The 17,228-nt window shown below is 40.8% G+C and overlaps 1 protein-coding gene across 1 annotated transcript in view; it reads left to right on the top strand.

Annotated features, from left to right (window-relative positions):
* Window positions 1-7,299: 7,299 nt before the first annotated feature.
* TM7SF3 (transmembrane 7 superfamily member 3) overlaps window positions 7,300-17,228 on the top strand; it is a 44,683-nt gene continuing 34,754 nt past the window's right edge. Inside the window, exon 1 of the mRNA XM_001099269.5 lies at window positions 7,300-7,606. Coding sequence (XP_001099269.4) covers window positions 7,516-7,606 — 91 coding nt within the window. The 5' untranslated portion in view covers window positions 7,300-7,515. The remainder of the gene's footprint in view (window positions 7,607-17,228) is intronic.

Genomic DNA, 17,228 nt, shown 5'->3' with positions numbered 1-17,228 from the left:
TCATATCCTCTTTCTCAGGTTGATTATCCGTGATTACCTTCCTGCGGCTGCGGGGTAGGTGGTGGACACAGTCCCCGGGGAACTCAGCTTGCTGGATTTATCCCAACCCTTGCTGGGAAGCACCACTTCTGCTTCACACCCATGCCCCACCCTCATCCCCAAACAGTCTACAGACTTACTGGGGCCTCATTAAGAACGTGGATGAGGCATGCTCCCCATAATGGAACTAATGAGAAATCACTCCATAATTTGTTCTAACTGTAACTTGGGGGAATCTACAACCTTTTCCTCCCACCTTCACTTGAGCGTGTACCTTACTGAATGCCTGCCACATGCCAGGAAGTATATCCAGTGCTCAGTGTGCAAAGATGAATAAGCCAAGGACTCACCAAGAGGAAGGTTTTGCAGTTGTCCAAGATTAAGGTGAGCTGGGCCTAGAATAGGGTGTTGGTTGACCCTGATAAGAGAGGAAAAAAAGACTAAAATATATTTTTGAGAAAAATAATTAATACGGATTGGTGACTGATTGAATACAGTTTAGTCCACTCCGTAAGGATACTAAGTTTTGCAGCGTGATTGAAGGGAACTTGGGCACTTGAAGTAGAGAAGTCACTTCAAGACAACTCATATTGTGACACAGTTTTTGTCCTGCCACTATCTTCCTAGTAGGTCTTCCGTGCCTCCACAGAGACCTCAGGTTGATGTCCAACTATCTCTGCCTAGTTGTCAAGATTTACTATAATCTGGCTCCAGCAAACAGACCCAGCCTCACCTCTTGATAATTTTCTGAGTGAAATAATCCTCTGTTTCAGCCAAGGGCCCTGACCCCTTGGTTTTTCTGGTTCTTCAGCCTCTTTTGGCCACGGATCTTTTTAAGAATCAGATAAAAGCTGTGGACCCTTTCCCCAGACCAGACTCTCAACTTAGCCTACATTTGAAAAGGGGTTTATGAAGCTCTTGAAGCCATAGACTTCAGGAATAACCCACCTGCCAAATATAGTCTGTGCATCTAGCTCAGGATTTCTCAATGGCCGCACTCTTGACTCTTTAGGCTAGATTATTCTTTGTTGTGGGATGCTGACCTGTGCATTGTAGGATGTTTAGCAGCATCCCTGTCCTCTACCCCGGAGATACCAGCAGCATCCCCCCAATCCATTTATGACAACATGAAGTATCTCCAGATAGTCCCAAATGTCCCCGGGGGGCAAAATTGCCCCCAACTGAGAACCACTGGTCTAGCTGTTTCCTCATTCTTTACCTTTCCCAAAGCAATTTCTTTCCTGCTATTTAATCCTTACCCTACCTTTTTAAGTTTCACACTTCTCATATAAATTTTATGAATTGCAAGAGTCCATAGGGACCTCTCCTTTCTTCCTTTCATGATTTGGACACTTTCTCATATGCTTTTTCATTTGCTTCTCTGGCATCACCAACTGGATTATATGGTTTTAGGAGCAGGAACCCAGTATTACAGATCTCATATTTTAAACACACAATTTTGGTGAATACTTTCTTTGAAACTTTATATTATTAAAAGTTTCAAAGATATAGAAGAGTAGAGAATATAGTGAACCCTCACATAACCTTCACCAGCTTCAGCAGTGAGCCACTCAATAGTCAATCTTGTAAGTGCTTTGGTTTTTATGACTGTAACAACTATTTTTTCAGAAAAACACCTTTAACAATTTTTAAATACCTTTAATACAGTTGCAATTTATTAAATATCTAAAATGTTCCTAGTGCCGGGATGAATAACTATAAATAAGCATTTTTCTACACCACACTCCTTGAAATTCCCTAAACATGTTCTGCTGTTTTACAAAAATGCACACCATATAAAAACACCTATAATTCTTTCTTCCATGTATGAAATGCCCACACTTCCATCCACATCTCCACTTTGCTCCCTTGGTGATTGTCCACACAGTCCTAAAACCTTATTTTATTATTTATTTGCTTATTTGAGACAGAATCTTACTCTGTCACCCAGGCTGGAATGCAGTGGTGGGATCTCGGCTCACTGCAACCTCTGCCCCCAGGGTTCTAGTGATTCTCCTACCTCAGCCTCCAGAGTAGCTGGGATTACAGGCGCCTACCACCACACCTGGGTAAGTTTTTTGTATTTGTAGTAGAGACGGGGTTTTGCGATGTTGGCCAAGCTGGTCTCGAACTCCTACCTGAGGTGATCCACCCACCTTGGCCTCCCGAAGTGCTAGGATTACAGGCGTGAGCCACTGTGCCCGGCCTATTATTATTTTTTTACTCACCACTATACTAGTGAACAAAATCTTATTTTGAACATATCTTTATAAAAGACTTTCCTGAATTCTGAAAGTAAGTTAAATGCTCCCAATCTTTAACATAATTGTTCCTTACACTTCTGTTATTGCACTTAGCACACTGAGGTATAATTATTTGTACCTCACGCTAATTCACCCACCAGTCCACGGGCTACTTGCAGGCAGAAAACATATCCTGTTTCGATATTTCCGGTACCTAGCACCTAACATTTAGCCTGGCACATATTTATCAACCAAATGAATGAGTTTCCTAGCATAATAATTTCCATATTATAGCTACTAAATAAGCATTTATTGAATTTAACTTAATGAACAGTCAAATAATGTAAATCACTACCCACAAAAGAGCACACGAATTAAAAAATACAGGATGAAGGTGAGATTAGAGTGGGAAAGAATGAACGGGCAAATTTCACAGAGGTTCAATCCTGCCTTTTCCCTGGATCCCCGCTCCCAGCTCCATTTAAGGTATCTTAGGTTTTATTTAAAAATCTAGGGTAAGTTTTTTTCCCTTCCTCCTTCTCCCCCTCCTGCCCTTCCTTCCTTTTCTAAATTTTAACAGACTTTTGTTTTATTAGATACAGAGTCTTGCTCTGTCACCCAGGCTGGAGTACAGTGGCATGATCATGACTTGCTGCAAACTCAAACTCCTAGGCTCAAACAATTCTCCTGCCTCAGCCGCTTGAGTATCTAGGACTACAGATGTGCCCCACCACGCCCAGCTAATTTTTTTTTCTGTGTGTGTGTGTTTTTTTTTTTTTTTGTAAGAATGGGGATCTCACTATGTCGTCCAGGCTGGTCTTGAACTCCTGGACTCCATAGATCCTCCTGTCTCGGCCTGCTAAAGTACTGGGATTACAGGCATGAGCCACTGAGTCTGGCCTAAACAGACTTTAAGGCTCTAGTAATGCGTATCTTGGATTTGGGAATCTTTTCAGTTTCTGCATTTCCTTTCAATACATAGGAAAAATGAACTCATCTGCAAAGTTGCTAAGCTTGTTTGCTTCTCAGCTCTCCAATGGAACTCTGACATGAGCATGGAACCCCAGCCAATCATCCTCCCAAACTGTCACAATACCGTACTTAGAAGCCAAGGTAATGAGGCCCTGTTCTGATTGCTGACACATCTGTGATCAGCTGTCATGCATGCACAGGCAACTGCAGGCCTGGGGAACTGCGATGCAAAGGTATGGAGGAGAGAGAATAGGCTCAGATCAGGAAATTGAAATTAATTCAACGTGACCCGCATGTAGAGGTCTGATTTTAGTTGCAGCAAGAACCTAGGGAAATGAACAGGAGTTGCATCACAAAAAGCATGTATGTGTCATACTTAGGAAGATGTACTTATATCTTGAATGCTTTTACAAGAAAACCTTTAAAATTATATGTATCTTTTACAAAATCATAATTTCTTATTCAAAAATGATACACTTCAATGTAGAATTTTTACACAGAAATGTGCAAAGAAAATCATTCTTAACCACCTAAAGATAACTATTTTAAACATTTTGGCATGTATTTTTCAACCTTTTTTTCTATGCACATAACCAGGAATGCATACTACAAAGAAAACAAGGCAGGCACAGTGGTTATGAGCCTGCAGTCCCAGTTAGTCTGGAGGCTGAGGTGGCAGGATTGCTTGAGTCTGGTGACAGAGCAGGAGCACCGTCATCTTGGACAAACACCGCCACTTTAAGTTCCAGCTCCCTTTCTAGCCTCATGCATTTCAAGGAAATCACTTCTCTTCTAACTATAAGCAGCCAGAAAGAGGAGACAGTAAAACACAGATAAGACAGCTCAGGCACAAAGGGAGGTGAGGGGAAAGTCTCTTGGGTAACTGCCAAACTTCACCCTCATACAATGGACCCCAGTAAAACAGTGGGCCTTAATAAGTACATTCCGTTCCCTTCAGATGCACTAAGATAGGGAAGGTAAAAGCAGACTCAGGGATATGCCTGCAGCTGCAAAAAGATGTATGGGAACAGACACACAACTCTCCCTCCCAGATAAGCACAACAGACACAGAAGCAATCTAAGCCTCTGATAAACACTCCCACCCTAAATCCTTAAAAACTCTTAGTCCGTAAGAGAGTGTGCCTCTAACCTAACTGGCCAGAAGCCCCTCTCAGGTTTGTTTTCTCTACAATAAACCCATCCTTGACTTCTAAGTCACCTTTCCTGTTTTTTTCTCTTTCTTCAATTCTTACATCTGGGAGTTTGAGGCCAGCCTGGGTAACATAGTGAGATCTTGTCTTTTAAAAAAAATTACAGGCCGGGTGTGGTGGCTTATAATCCCAGCACTTTGGGAGGCCAAGGCAGGCAGATCACAAGGTCAGGAGTTCGAGACCAGCCTGGCCAACATGGTGAAACCCCATCTCTACTAAAAAAATTAGCTGGACATGGTGGTGTGTGCCTCTAATCCCAGCTACTTGGGAGGCAGAGGCAAGAGAATTGCTTGAACCCAGGAGATGGACGTTGCAGTGAGCCAAGATTGCTTCACTGCACTCCAGCCTGGGAGACAGAACAAGACTCCATTTCAAAAAACAAACAAACAAACAAACAAACAACAAAAGTGTATCCATTCCTCTGAGTCAATAAAAGATGTGTTAGAAAAAAAAAGAAAAACCACATACTATATATACTTATTGCATCATCAGTTGCCTTTCCATAAAGACTTCAATCAGAATATAAATGAAGGGCTGCACAGGATTCTATTATAAAGCTGTATCATAGGTTATTTAATTCCTAATTGTTGGGCATTTAGGTTGTTTTAGATACTCTAAATAATACCTTCATGAATAGTTTTGTACACTAAATTTTTTTTAAGAGATGGGGTCTCACTATGTTGCCCAGGCCGGAGGGCAGTGGCTATTCACAGGTGCAATCATAGAGCACTGCCCCCTTGAACTCCTGGGCTGAAGCAATCCTCCTGCCTCAGCCTCCTGAGTATCTGGGACTACAGGCATGTACCACTTCCCCCAGCTTATACTAATTTTTATATGTGTATTTAATTACATACTTAAATCTTAAAGTGGATTATACCAAATCTACAAAAATAAGATTTTTAAACATTTTTGATGCGGATTACTTTATTGAAGTGTATATTCCCACTATCCCTACCTACTAAGAATGCCTCCTTCTCAGCTCTTTTATCCGTACTGGATGTTCTTATACTTTAAAAATATTTACATATTAATTTCTTAATTTGATTTGTTTGTTTACTAGTGAGATTGAACTTTTTTCATGTATTTACTGGTAATTTGTATTTCTTTTTTTTTTGGGTGAAATTCCCTATTCGTGTCCTTAGCTAATTTTTATTTTTTGGTCATCAACTTGCCTTTTCATATTGCTTACGTGTTTAATAAAATTTAAATATTTATGTAAAAAGTATTTATGTAGCCAAGTCTACCAATATTTTCCTTTATGGTTGTTTCCTTTGCTGTTTTGCTTCTTAGAAAGCTCCTCCCTTTTTGAGATCAATTTATTAAAAAAAAAAAAGAGAGAGAGCCCTCTTCTGCTAGTTCTTTTATGGTTTATTACTTTGCGGTTTTGTTTTCACAATTAGTGTGAGATAGTGTTCTGATTCTTTCTGCCCATAGTGCAGCTAATCAGTAATAACACAATTTATTGAATAATCCATCCACTGATTTAGATGCTACCCTTATCATAATTGTTCCTTTCATGTTCCTTGGATTTCATCTACTGAGGGTTATAGGAATAGGGGCACGTGGGAGAGTGAATAAGCATTACAGAAATAGATAGTAGTACCAAAGGTGTGAAAATTTGGACGGGGCAGTGTGAGAGCAGAAAAGGAACTGTGCCTGTGGCAAAGATTATTTGCTTGGCCAAACTTTAGTACGGCTTCTGAATCTTCTGCTAGGTCCATCTGTGCACTTCTTTGTAAAAATCCAGTTTTAGCGAAGATCCCCCCTTTCCTCCATATCTAATGTTTCCTCACCCTCCACCATGCCCCAGGTGATGTTCTGTCTTCAGGATGAGTCCTGTTAGAACGTCAGTTTCACTAAATGCCCCTTACCTCTGATGTTTCCTCTTAGTAATTTTCCATCCGCTGAACTCCATGCTGCTGGTTGGCTACCAATTCCCTCTTCCCCGTGCTGTATTCAGAGTTGAGCCCAGTCCCTCTTCCGCACTGCAAGACCCAGTTGCAGTGGTCCCTATGCCAACTGAGACAGTCCTCAATAGTCTTCGTTCGTTGCTTCAAGTATCATTGAATAATTTTGTCTTTAACACCTCTTCACATTATGGTCACAGCTATAGATGGTTAGTAGTAGGTTAACTGAACATGTAATTTCCAAGCTGTAAGTTGCTCATCAAAATATGTAAGTAAAAAAACCAAAACCAGGGAAGGAAAGCAAGACAATCCTCCCCAAATAACTTTAAATCTATGCGTCTAATTCCACATCATCGATGAGCCATCTGTCACATGGACTACTGTCCCTTAAACAGCACTCAGGTATGAGACTTGAGAGGAAGTTCAGACCAAGGCCGTGTCTTCGAGGATATTTCGCTTAGAGAAAACGAAACTGTTTTTAAATGTAGTGCTCATGACTAGTGCGCTACTACACAAACAGCATTCTCCTGGCGTTGTTACACTAACATAAGCCTCAGCAGCGAAGACAGTTGCTACCGGGGGAAATAACCTTCGACTGTGTTTTTCGCAACCGATTCCTCTTTTTTTTTGCTGTTGTAAAGGACCGTTAAAGACGGAAACAGAAGGTTGGTGACGTTAGTCCGCAACAGAAAGTTATTTTGTACTTTCACAGTGGCTTGCCTACTTGGTGAGATAAAAGTGGGAAGACTGGACCTCAAGCCAGGATGTCCTGGGGGCTCCCGGGAGCGTCGCGGGCTGCGTGTTCCCCGCGCGCCGGCAGGAGGCGCGCGCTGCCTGGAAATGCCCCAGCGCCGCCCGCGCCCGGAGACCCGCAGCAGTGACGCAGCGAGAGCCCGGGAGGAGGCGCGGGAACGCGCGCCTGGGGTCAGGTGCCGGAAGAGGAAACCTCTCGCTGGCGCTAGGAGTGCGGCGGGGCGCGCGCCGGCGGCTGCGGAGCTGGCAGGTGCTAGGCGTCTGCACCTGGCAGGCGATGACGCCCGGTGCGGACGCCCCGGGATAGCGCGGGCGAGGCTGCGGGGCCCCGGCGCGCACGCCCGCATCCCTCCCTGGCCCTGGCGTGGGCCCAGCCCGGCCCTGGCAGCAATGGGGCTCCTGCAGCTGCTGGTCGTAGCGGTGCTGGCATCCGAACGCCGGGTGGCGGGTGCAGCCGAGGTCTTCGGGAACTCCAGCGAGGGTAAGGTCGGGGCACCTGGCTTCTGCCTCCCAAAGTTGCTTTTGCATTTCTTGCAAGGTCAAAATCAGCCCGGGGTCTGTCAGCCTAGCAGGGCGATGGTGCTGGGGTACTTGCCGGGTGGTGAGTCCAGAACGGGCACGAATGGTGTTTCCTGCAGTGGAAACACGCATGGCTAAGGAGGCCTTATTATTAACCTCCTCATTTAGCGGAGAAAATGGGAAGAGACAAATAATTCTCTTTCTTTTAACGCAGTATTATCTCCCTTAGGGAGCAGCCATGTTTGTGGCTTTAATTTAACATACTAAAGCGCCTCTTTACTCCCCAGTGGACTGAGCTTCTGGACAGCAAGACTTGGGGTGGAACTAGGGGCTTAATGACTGATGGCTCTCAAGCTGCATGGAACTTTTACACCCCCCAAATCTAGAGGCTTTTCAAATTGGTTATGTTCTGCAGAGTTTGAGAGGAAAAATGAATCCAGAATGGGGCTTTATTTATTTTTAAAGAGCCTTTACCATCTAATTTATTAATACCATCTGGAGACAGGAAAACATTACATACTCACAATGAGAAATAAAGGACTTTCTGAATAACAGATACATAGACATATAGATAGAGAATGTACACCCTCAATTCTACAGGTTCAGCCACAGATGAAAAATAAACACAGAAACACAAAAGCTTGCCAGTCCAGGTATCAGAGTTGTTCTCCTTACTTGAGGGCAAGAAATTTCTCATCGATTTGACCTCAAAAAAGACAAGTGGACAAAAACTGTGTTCTCTGTTGTCTCATATCCAACAGGAAATAGGTCTCTATGAGATATTAATTCGTTTACAGATCACAAAATTCCCAATCATTGCAGCTACCAACAGGAAATAACTTGTCATCCATAAGTGAACTGTAAAAAGTAACAATTTAATAGAGAGTAAAACTAAAATGAGAAAAACAAGAATCAACGAAGTTCTCTTGCCACTTCAAATTCACCTGTGGGAGCCAAGAAGAAACATGCCTGGGCTTGGCTCCCTATGAGTACACCATTTTTGATGATTTCAGGTGCCTTTTTTTTTTTTTAGCCGGAGTCTCATTCTGTCACCCAGGCTGGAGTGCAGTGGCATGACCTTGGCTGACTGCAACCTCCGCCTCCTGGCTTCAAGCGATTCTCCTGCCTCAGCCTCCCTGGGTAGCTGCGATTACAGGTGCCCGCCACCACACCCAGCTAGTTTTTGTATTTTTAGTACAGACGGGGTTTCACCATGTGTGCAGGCTGGTCTCGAACTACTGACCTCGTAATCTGCCCGCCTTGGTCTCCCAGAGTGCTGGGATTACAGGCGTGAGACACCGCGCCCGGCCGATTTCAGGTGACTCTTGCTCATCTCAGTGAGAACTCAGAATGGAGTGTTAGATTGTAGGTCTTGTGCTTGGTGAATGAGTTTGGGCAACAGCTCATGGTTTGTTAATATAAAATGTCAAAGGCACTAGTTGTGCCAGGCAGATCATCATGTGCTTTTCCATGAAATTAAGCGCATTCTGTTTTGTTTTGAGGTTTATAGACTAGTCGCAGTTCTGAAACATAATATTTTCTGAATAATGTGATTGTGTTCCTATGCACTTATATTTGAAAAGCCCTCGTGCAAACTGAATTCTAGGATCTTTGTATAGGACTGAGGCCAAAGTTGAAAAGGGCAATTTTTTTTTTTTCCAGAAAAACCTTGCTTATAATAGAGCACTAACATTCCCTGTGTATAGTGTGTGCCAGGTGCTTTCCATGTGCAGTGTTATTTAATCCCTACCACCCTACAATATAATGATCTTCCTCACTTATCAGAGGAACAAATGAACAGCTGCTAGGGTTACAGATGGGACTTGGACCCAGGTGAGTCTCCCTGCAAATTTCATAGTCCTTCCACTTCAGTAAAGCTGCCTTCCAATAAGAATATCTTACATGGCATGGTGCTTTGTACTTAATCCTTCTGTGAATCCTCATTCTTCAAAGTAGCTTTATGATGGAGGTAGAAGAGATGCTATCTCCATTTTAACAGGTGAAAAATTTGAGATATTAGAGTTTTTACTTGATCGAGGCCAGCCCGAGTCAGAAGAGCAGGCATCCAGACCTTTTTCTTTCTAGTTGGTGTTTTAGTATTTCATACCTAGAAATTTTTATACAAAAGTTAAAATATATGAATAAGTTGAGAAATTAATATTTTTTCAGACACTATTTTTTTACCTCTCTGCTATGATTAATAGCACTGATATTCCTCAATGTTATTCTTTTTGCCTTGCATTGGTATTGTCATTCTGTGCAAAAGAGGGACAATGTGGGGACCTAACTGCTGAGTGATAATAAAAGCTGATATTCTCCACATCTGTCAGATAAAAATCAGTGTGGAAGGGTAGAAGGATGTAGTTCAGGATTTGCATAATCTTCCTAGAAAATGGCTGGATTGATGTTTGATGATGATGATTCTGATAACCATACAAACTGAAGAAACTGAGCATCTGCTGTAATTTAGGAGGATTTACCCATCTTTGGCAGGATGAGCTAACTTGCATGACTTCGGTAGTGGCCTGAATGCTAAATAAATTTTGGAACGTGGCAGATGGAGTTCCTAGAATGTCTGAGGAGGGTGCTTTCTGTGACCAGTGGGCACATGAGATGGATCACACTTTTAAGCAGTTTTTCCTTCTCTTGGAGTCCCAGTTCACTGCTGCCTTTAACATCTTTCATTTGCTTAGATTCATATCCAGTAACTCCCCTGGAATTTCATAGTAATTGGACTTGAGCACAGCATCATTTGGGCCTTGCAGTCTTCGTGCTGTTGATGGTGCTTTACCAAGGTAGCAGGCCATTTGTGGTTAGTTGCAAGTGCTGTCTTTCTCTAAAAAGTGTATGATGCTAATATGTTTATTTTTGTGTTTCCTTTCAACCTTTAGGGCTATTGAACATTTGTAAGAAGATAACAATGAGAAATTGGGAGGGGCAGTTGACAGCTGACCAACTCAAGTAGCTGAACTGTTTTTGTTTTTAATCTGAAGAGAAGACTAGGCTATGATAGATTTCTCTTAGAATTTGGTTGTTGTGTTGAAACACAAACAGTGGAAGTAAATTTTAGTAAAATAGTAAAAAGGAGGAGTTGGAAATTTTTATGGTTGCCAGATTAGGATCTGATTCGGAAAGAAAAAGGAAAAGGTTAGGATTGGGCAGCACTTTTTAAAGTGGAATTATTGGAAAGAAAAAGTGATTCTGAGTAAGAATGGAAGATGGGTGTGAAAATTGTTTCAAGTCCCTTCTATAGGTCAGATGGCAAAAAAAAGCCATTTCTTTTTAGAGGAAAGCTAGTGGAAGTGCCCCAACTTGATGTTAGCCATTTGCTTTGTAATATCTTTTGATGTGCTGTCTTTTTTCCTCCTACTCTCCAAGTCATAAGATCTAATTATGCCTCATAAAATGCTTCTAATAAATCCTTTTCCATATGCCTTAGAGGTGAAATTAAATTCCTGTTAGCTTCTTCAGGATATCTTTTGGGTATGTGTCTTCTTTTGCTAAATCTGTTTTTATGAGCAGAAATTGTATGAGTTTCTAACAGACTGAGCTGTTTAAGTTGCCTTGACTTTCAGTATCTTTTGTTGTCACTCTGTGGAAGTCTATTTCTCAACGTAATGCTTATGATGTGCCTGGAATTTCTGTGACTGCCCTGTACATGTTAGTCCCTTTCTTCCCGCTAATTTATTTGTAGGGCTGCTTTGAGTGCCTGATTCTTTTTCTTTCTTTCTTTCCTTTTCTTTCTTTCTTTCTTTTTTTTTTATTATTATTATACTTTAAGTTCTAGGGTACATGTGCACAACGTGCAAGTTTGTTAAATATGTATACTTGTGCCATGTTGGTGTGCTGCACCCATCAACTCATCAGCACCCATCAACTCGTCATTTACATCAGGTATAACTCCGAATGCCATTCCTCCCCCCTCCCCCCTCCCCATAATAGGCCCCGGTGTGTGATGTTCCCCTTCCCGAGTCCAAGTGATCTCATTGTTCAGTTCCCACCTATGAGTGAAAACATGCAGTGTTTGGTTTTCTGTTCTTGCGATAGTTTGCTGAGAATGATGGTTTCCAGCTGCATCCATGTCCCTACAAAGGACACAAACTCATCCTTTTTGATGGCTGCATAGTATTCCATGGTGTATATGTGCCACATTTTCTTAATCCACTCTGTCACTGATGGACATTTGGGTTGATTCCAAGTCTTTGCTATTGTGAATAGTGCCACAATAAACATACGTGTGCATGTGTCTTTATAGCAGCATGATTTATAGTCCTTTGGGTATATACCCAGTAATGGGATGGCTAGGTCATATGGTACTTCTAGTTATAGATCCTTGAGGAATCGCCATACTGTTTTCCATAATGGTTGAACTAGTTTACAATCCCACCAACAGTGTAAAAGTGTTCCTATTTCTCCACATCCTCTCCAGCACCTGTTGTTTCCTGACTTTTTAATGATTGCCATTCTAACTTGTGTGAGGTGGTATCTCATTGTGGTTTTGATTTGCATTTCTCTGATGGCCAGTGATGACGAGCATTTTTTCATGTGTCTGTTGGCTGTATGAATGTCTTCTTTTGAGAAATGTCTGTTCATATCCTTTGCCCACTTTTTGATGGGGTTGTTTGTTTTTTTCTTGTAAATTTGTTTGAGTTCTTTGTAGGTTCTAGATATTAGCCCTTTGTCAGATGAGTAGATTGCAAAAATTTTCTCCCATTCTGTAGGTTGCCTGTTCACTCTGATGGTAGTTTATTTTGCTGTGCAGAAGCTCTTTAGTTTAATGAGATACCATTTGTCAATTTTGGCTTTTGTTGCCGTTGCTTTTGGTGTTTTAGATATGAAGTCCTTGCCCATGCCTATGTCCTGAATGGTATTACCTAGGTTTTCTTCTAGAGTTTTTATGGTATTAGGTCTAACATTTAAGTCTCTAATCCATCTTGAATTAATTTTCGTATAAGGAGTAAGGAAAGGATCCAGTTTCAACTTTCTACTTATGGCTAGGCAATTTTCCCAGCACCATTTATGAAATAGGGAATCCTTTCCCCATTTCTTGTTTTTGTCAGGTTTGTCAAAGATCAGATGGCTGTAGATGTGTGGTATTATTTCTGAGGGCTCTGTTCTGTTCCATTGATCTATATCTCTGTTTTGGTACCAGTACCATGCTGTTTTGGTTACTGTAGCCTTGTAGTACAGTTTGAAGTCAGGTAGCGTGATGCCTCCAGCTTTGTTCTTTTGGCTTAGGATTGTCTTGGCAATGCAGGGTCTTTTTTGGTTCCATAAGAACTTTAAAGCAGTTTTTTCCAATTCTGTGAAGAAACTCATTGGTAGCTTGATGGGGATGGCATTGAATCTATAAATTACCTTGGGCAGTATGGCCATTTTCACAATATTGATTCTTCCTATCCATGAGCATGGTATGTTCTTCCATTTGTTTGTGTCCTCTTTTATTTCACTGAGCAGTGGTTTGTAGTTCTCCTAGAAGAGTTCCTTTACATCCCTTGTAATTTGGATTCCTAGGTATTTTATTCTCTTTGAAGCTATTGTGAATGGAAGTTCATTCATGATTTGGCTCTCTGTTTGTCTGTTACTGGTGTATAAGAATGCTTGTGATTTTTGCACACTGATTTTGTATCCTGAGACTTTGCTGAAGTTGCTTATCAGCTTAAGGAGATTTTGGGCTGAGATGATGGGGTTTTCTAAATATACAATCATGTCATCTGCAAACAGGGACAATTTGACTTTCTGTTTTCCTAACTGAATACCCTTTATTTCTTTCTCTTGCCTGATTGCCCTAGCCAGAACTTCCAACACTATGTTGAATAGGAGTGGTGAGAGAGGGCATCCCTGTCTTGTGCCAGTTTTCACAGGGAATGCTTCCAGTTTTTGCCCATTCAGTATGATATTGGCTGTGGGTTTGTCATAAATAGCTCTTATTTTGAGGTACGTTCCATCAATACCGAATTTATTGAGCGTTTTTAGCATGAAGGGCTGTTGAATTTTGTCAAAAGCCTTTTCTGCATCAATTGAGATAATCATGTGGTTTTTGTCTTTGGTTCTGTTTATATGCTGGATTACGTTTATTGATTTGCGTGTGTTGAACCAGCCTTGCATCCCAGGGATGAAGCCCACTTGATCATGGTGGATAGGTTTTTTGATGTGCTGCTGGATTTGGTTTGCCAGTATTTTATTGAGGATTTTTGCATTGATGTTCATCAGGGATATTGGTCTAAAATGCTCTTTTTTTGTTGTGTCTCTGCCAGGCTTTGGTATCAGGATGATGTTGGCCTCATAAAATGAATTAGGGAGGATTCCCTCTTTTTCTATTGATTGGAATAGTTTCGGAAGGAATAGTACCAGTTCCTCCTTATACCTCTGGTAGAATTCAGCTGTGAATCCATCTTGTCCTGGACTTTTTTTGGTTGGTAGGCTATTAATTATTGCCTCAATTTCAGAGCCTGCTATTGGTCTATTCAGGGATTCAACTTCTTCCTGGTTTAGTCTTGGGAGAGTGTAAATCCCCAGGAAATTATCCATTTCTTCTAGATTTTCTAGTTTATTTGTGTAGAGGTGTTTATAGTATTCTCTGACGGTAGTTCGTATTTCTAGGGGGTTGGTGGTGATATCCCCTTTATCATTTTTTATTGCATCTATTTGATTCTTTTCTCTTTTCTTCCCTATTAGTCTTGTTAGCAGTCTATCAATTTTGTTGATCTTTTCAAAAAGCCAACTCCTGGATTCATTGATTGTTTGGAGGGTTTGTTGTGTCTCTGTCTCCTTCAGTTCTGCTCTGATCTTAGTTATTTCTTGCCTTCTGCTAGCTTTCGAATGTGTTTGCTCTTGCTTCTCTAGTTCTTTTAATTGTGATGTTAGAGTGTCAATTTTAGATCTTTCCTGCTTTCTCTTGTGGGCATTTAGTGCTATAAATTTCCCTCTACACATTGCTTTAAATGTGTCCCAGAGATTCTGGTATGTTGTATCTTTGTTCTCATTGGTTTCAAAGAACATCTTTATTTCTGCCTTCATTTCGTTATGTACCCAGTAGTCATTCAGGAGCAGGTTGTTCAGTTTCCATGTAGTTGAGCGGTTTTGATTGAGTTTCTTAGTCCTGAGTTCTAGTTTGATTGCACTGTGGTCTGAGAGATTGCTATAATTTCTGTTCTTGTACATTTGCTGAGGAGTGCTTTACTTCCAATTATATTGTCAATTTTGGAATAAGTGTGATGTGGTGCTGAGAAGAATGTATATTCTGTTGATTTGGGGTGGAGAGTTCTGTAGATGTCTATTAGGTCCGCTTGGTGCAGAGATGAGTTCAATTCCTGGATATCCTTGTTAACTTTCTGTCTCGTTGATCTGTCTAATGTTGACAGTGGGGTGTTAAAGTCTCCCATTATTATTGTATGGGAGTCTAAGTCTCTTTGTAAGTCTCTAAGGACTTGCTTTATGAATCTGGGTGCTCCTGTATTGGGTGTATATATATTTAGATAGTTCGCTCTTCCTGTTGAATTGATCCCTTTACCATTATGTAATGGCCTTCTTTGTCTCTTTTGATCTTTGGTGGTTTAAAGTCTGTTTTATCAGAGACTAGGATTGCAACCCCTGCTTTTTTTTGTTCTCCATTTGCTTGGCAGATCTTCCTCCATCCCTTTAGTTTGAGCCTATGTATGTCTCTGCATGTGAGATGGGTCTCCTGAATACAGCAAACTGATGGGTCTTGACTCTTTATCCAATTTGCCAGTCTGTGTCTTTTAATTGGACCATTTAGTCCATTTACATTTAAGGTTAATATTGTTATATGTGAACTTGATCCTGTCATTATGATATTAGCTGGTTATTTTGCTTGTTAGTTGATGCGGTTTCTTTCTAGCATTGATGGTCTTTACATTTTGGCATGTTTTTGCAATGACTGGTACTGGTTGTTCCTTTCCATGTTTAGTGCTTCCTTCAGGGTCTCTTGTAGAGCAGGCCTGGGTGGTGACAAAATCTCTAAGCATTTGCTTGTCTGTAAAGGATTTTATTTCTCCTTCACTTATGAAACTTAGTTTGGCTAGATCCTTTTCTTTCAATAAGGAGACGAACCTGTGAAGCACAGGAAAGCTAATGGAAGTTAATAAATGATACTTTATTGTATAGCCTTGCGCAGTTTAAAAAATTGTTTCCCATTTGTTTGAAACTTTCAGCAGCCAATTGGTGGCACTCAGTTACCTCAATTTTACTTTGAGGGAACTGAAGCCCAGAGGAAATACATTACTTGCCTGAGGTCATGTAGTTCAGCCATCATTTAACAAACATTTACTATATGCCAGTTAGGTGACTATACTGTGTTAGACGTTGGAACATCAAAAATGACAAAATCCTGCACAGCCAAGAATCAAACCACAACTGGTTTGGTTAAAGCGATCTTCTGATAAAATTGTGCAATGGATGTCGGATTGCCAAGGTTACACTGCCAAAGTATTTTCACACAGAAGTTAGGTTAAAGATAACTAAGACTGGGAAAAAAATACATATATATCCTTTGCTTGTTTATCAAACACTGTGTTAGGAGTTCTCAAACCTGGCTAAGCATTAGAATTACATGGAGAACTTTTTATAAAAAGTATATTGGTGAAGAGACAGCTAGAAATAGAAATTTAAAAGAAAAAACAGGGCCAGGTACTGTGGTTCAGTCTGTAATCCCAGCACTTTGGCAGACTGAGTGGGGGAGGATCTCTTGAGGCCGAGCGTTCGAGACCAGTCTGATCAACATAGCAAGACCTCGTCTCTACATAACGTTAACAAATAAAATTAAAGAAAAGAAAAAGTACATTTAAAATAGCCTCAAGAAACATTACGTATTCTGGGATGATTATCATGGGATATGTAAAGAGCTCTACAGAGAAAATGACATAATACATCTCAACATTCTTTAGTTAAATTGAGAAACTAAAGAAATAGAGGAATATCGCAGATTCATAGATTACAAAATTCTAAAGATAAAGATATTTTAAAGATATTATTTCTCCCTAAATTAATGTATATAGTCAGGGCCATCCCAATCAAAATCCCAGCAGGGTTTTTTTTTTTTTTTTTTTTTTTTTTTTTTGGTGGATATTGACAGGCTGATTTCTAAAGCTTATATGGAAATGAAAAGGACCAGAAATAGTCAAGATAAATTTGAGGAGGAAGAACAAATTTGGAGCAGGAGTTAAGAGAGTTGTAATATTTGTGTTAGGATTGGTGTCTATAGCTAGACAAATAAGCCAGTAGAATACAATTGAGACTCCAGAAGCAAACACATACGTTCACTTGACTTATGTGAAAGGTGGAACTGCAAAGCAGTAGGGAGATGGTGGTATTTTTAAATTATTTTATTTGTATAAACTTATGGAGCACAAGTGTAGTTACAGGATATATTGTGTAGTGGTGAAGTCAGGGCTTTTAGTGTATCCATGGCTGGAATTACGTACATTGTACTCATTAAGTAATTTCTCATCTTCGGCCCCCTCCCACCTTCCTCAGTCTTCAGTGTCTATCAGTCCACAGTGTAGGCCCCTGTGTACACATTACATAGCTCCCATTTATCAGTGAGAGAACATGCAGTACCTACA

The sequence above is a fragment of the Macaca mulatta genome, chromosome 11 (assembly GCF_049350105.2).
Source record: "Macaca mulatta isolate MMU2019108-1 chromosome 11, T2T-MMU8v2.0, whole genome shotgun sequence".
In the NCBI taxonomy this organism is placed as follows: domain Eukaryota; kingdom Metazoa; phylum Chordata; class Mammalia; order Primates; family Cercopithecidae; genus Macaca; species Macaca mulatta.
The sequence above is the reverse complement of the archived record's forward strand: the minus strand, read 5'-3'. Positions and strand labels throughout refer to the sequence as shown.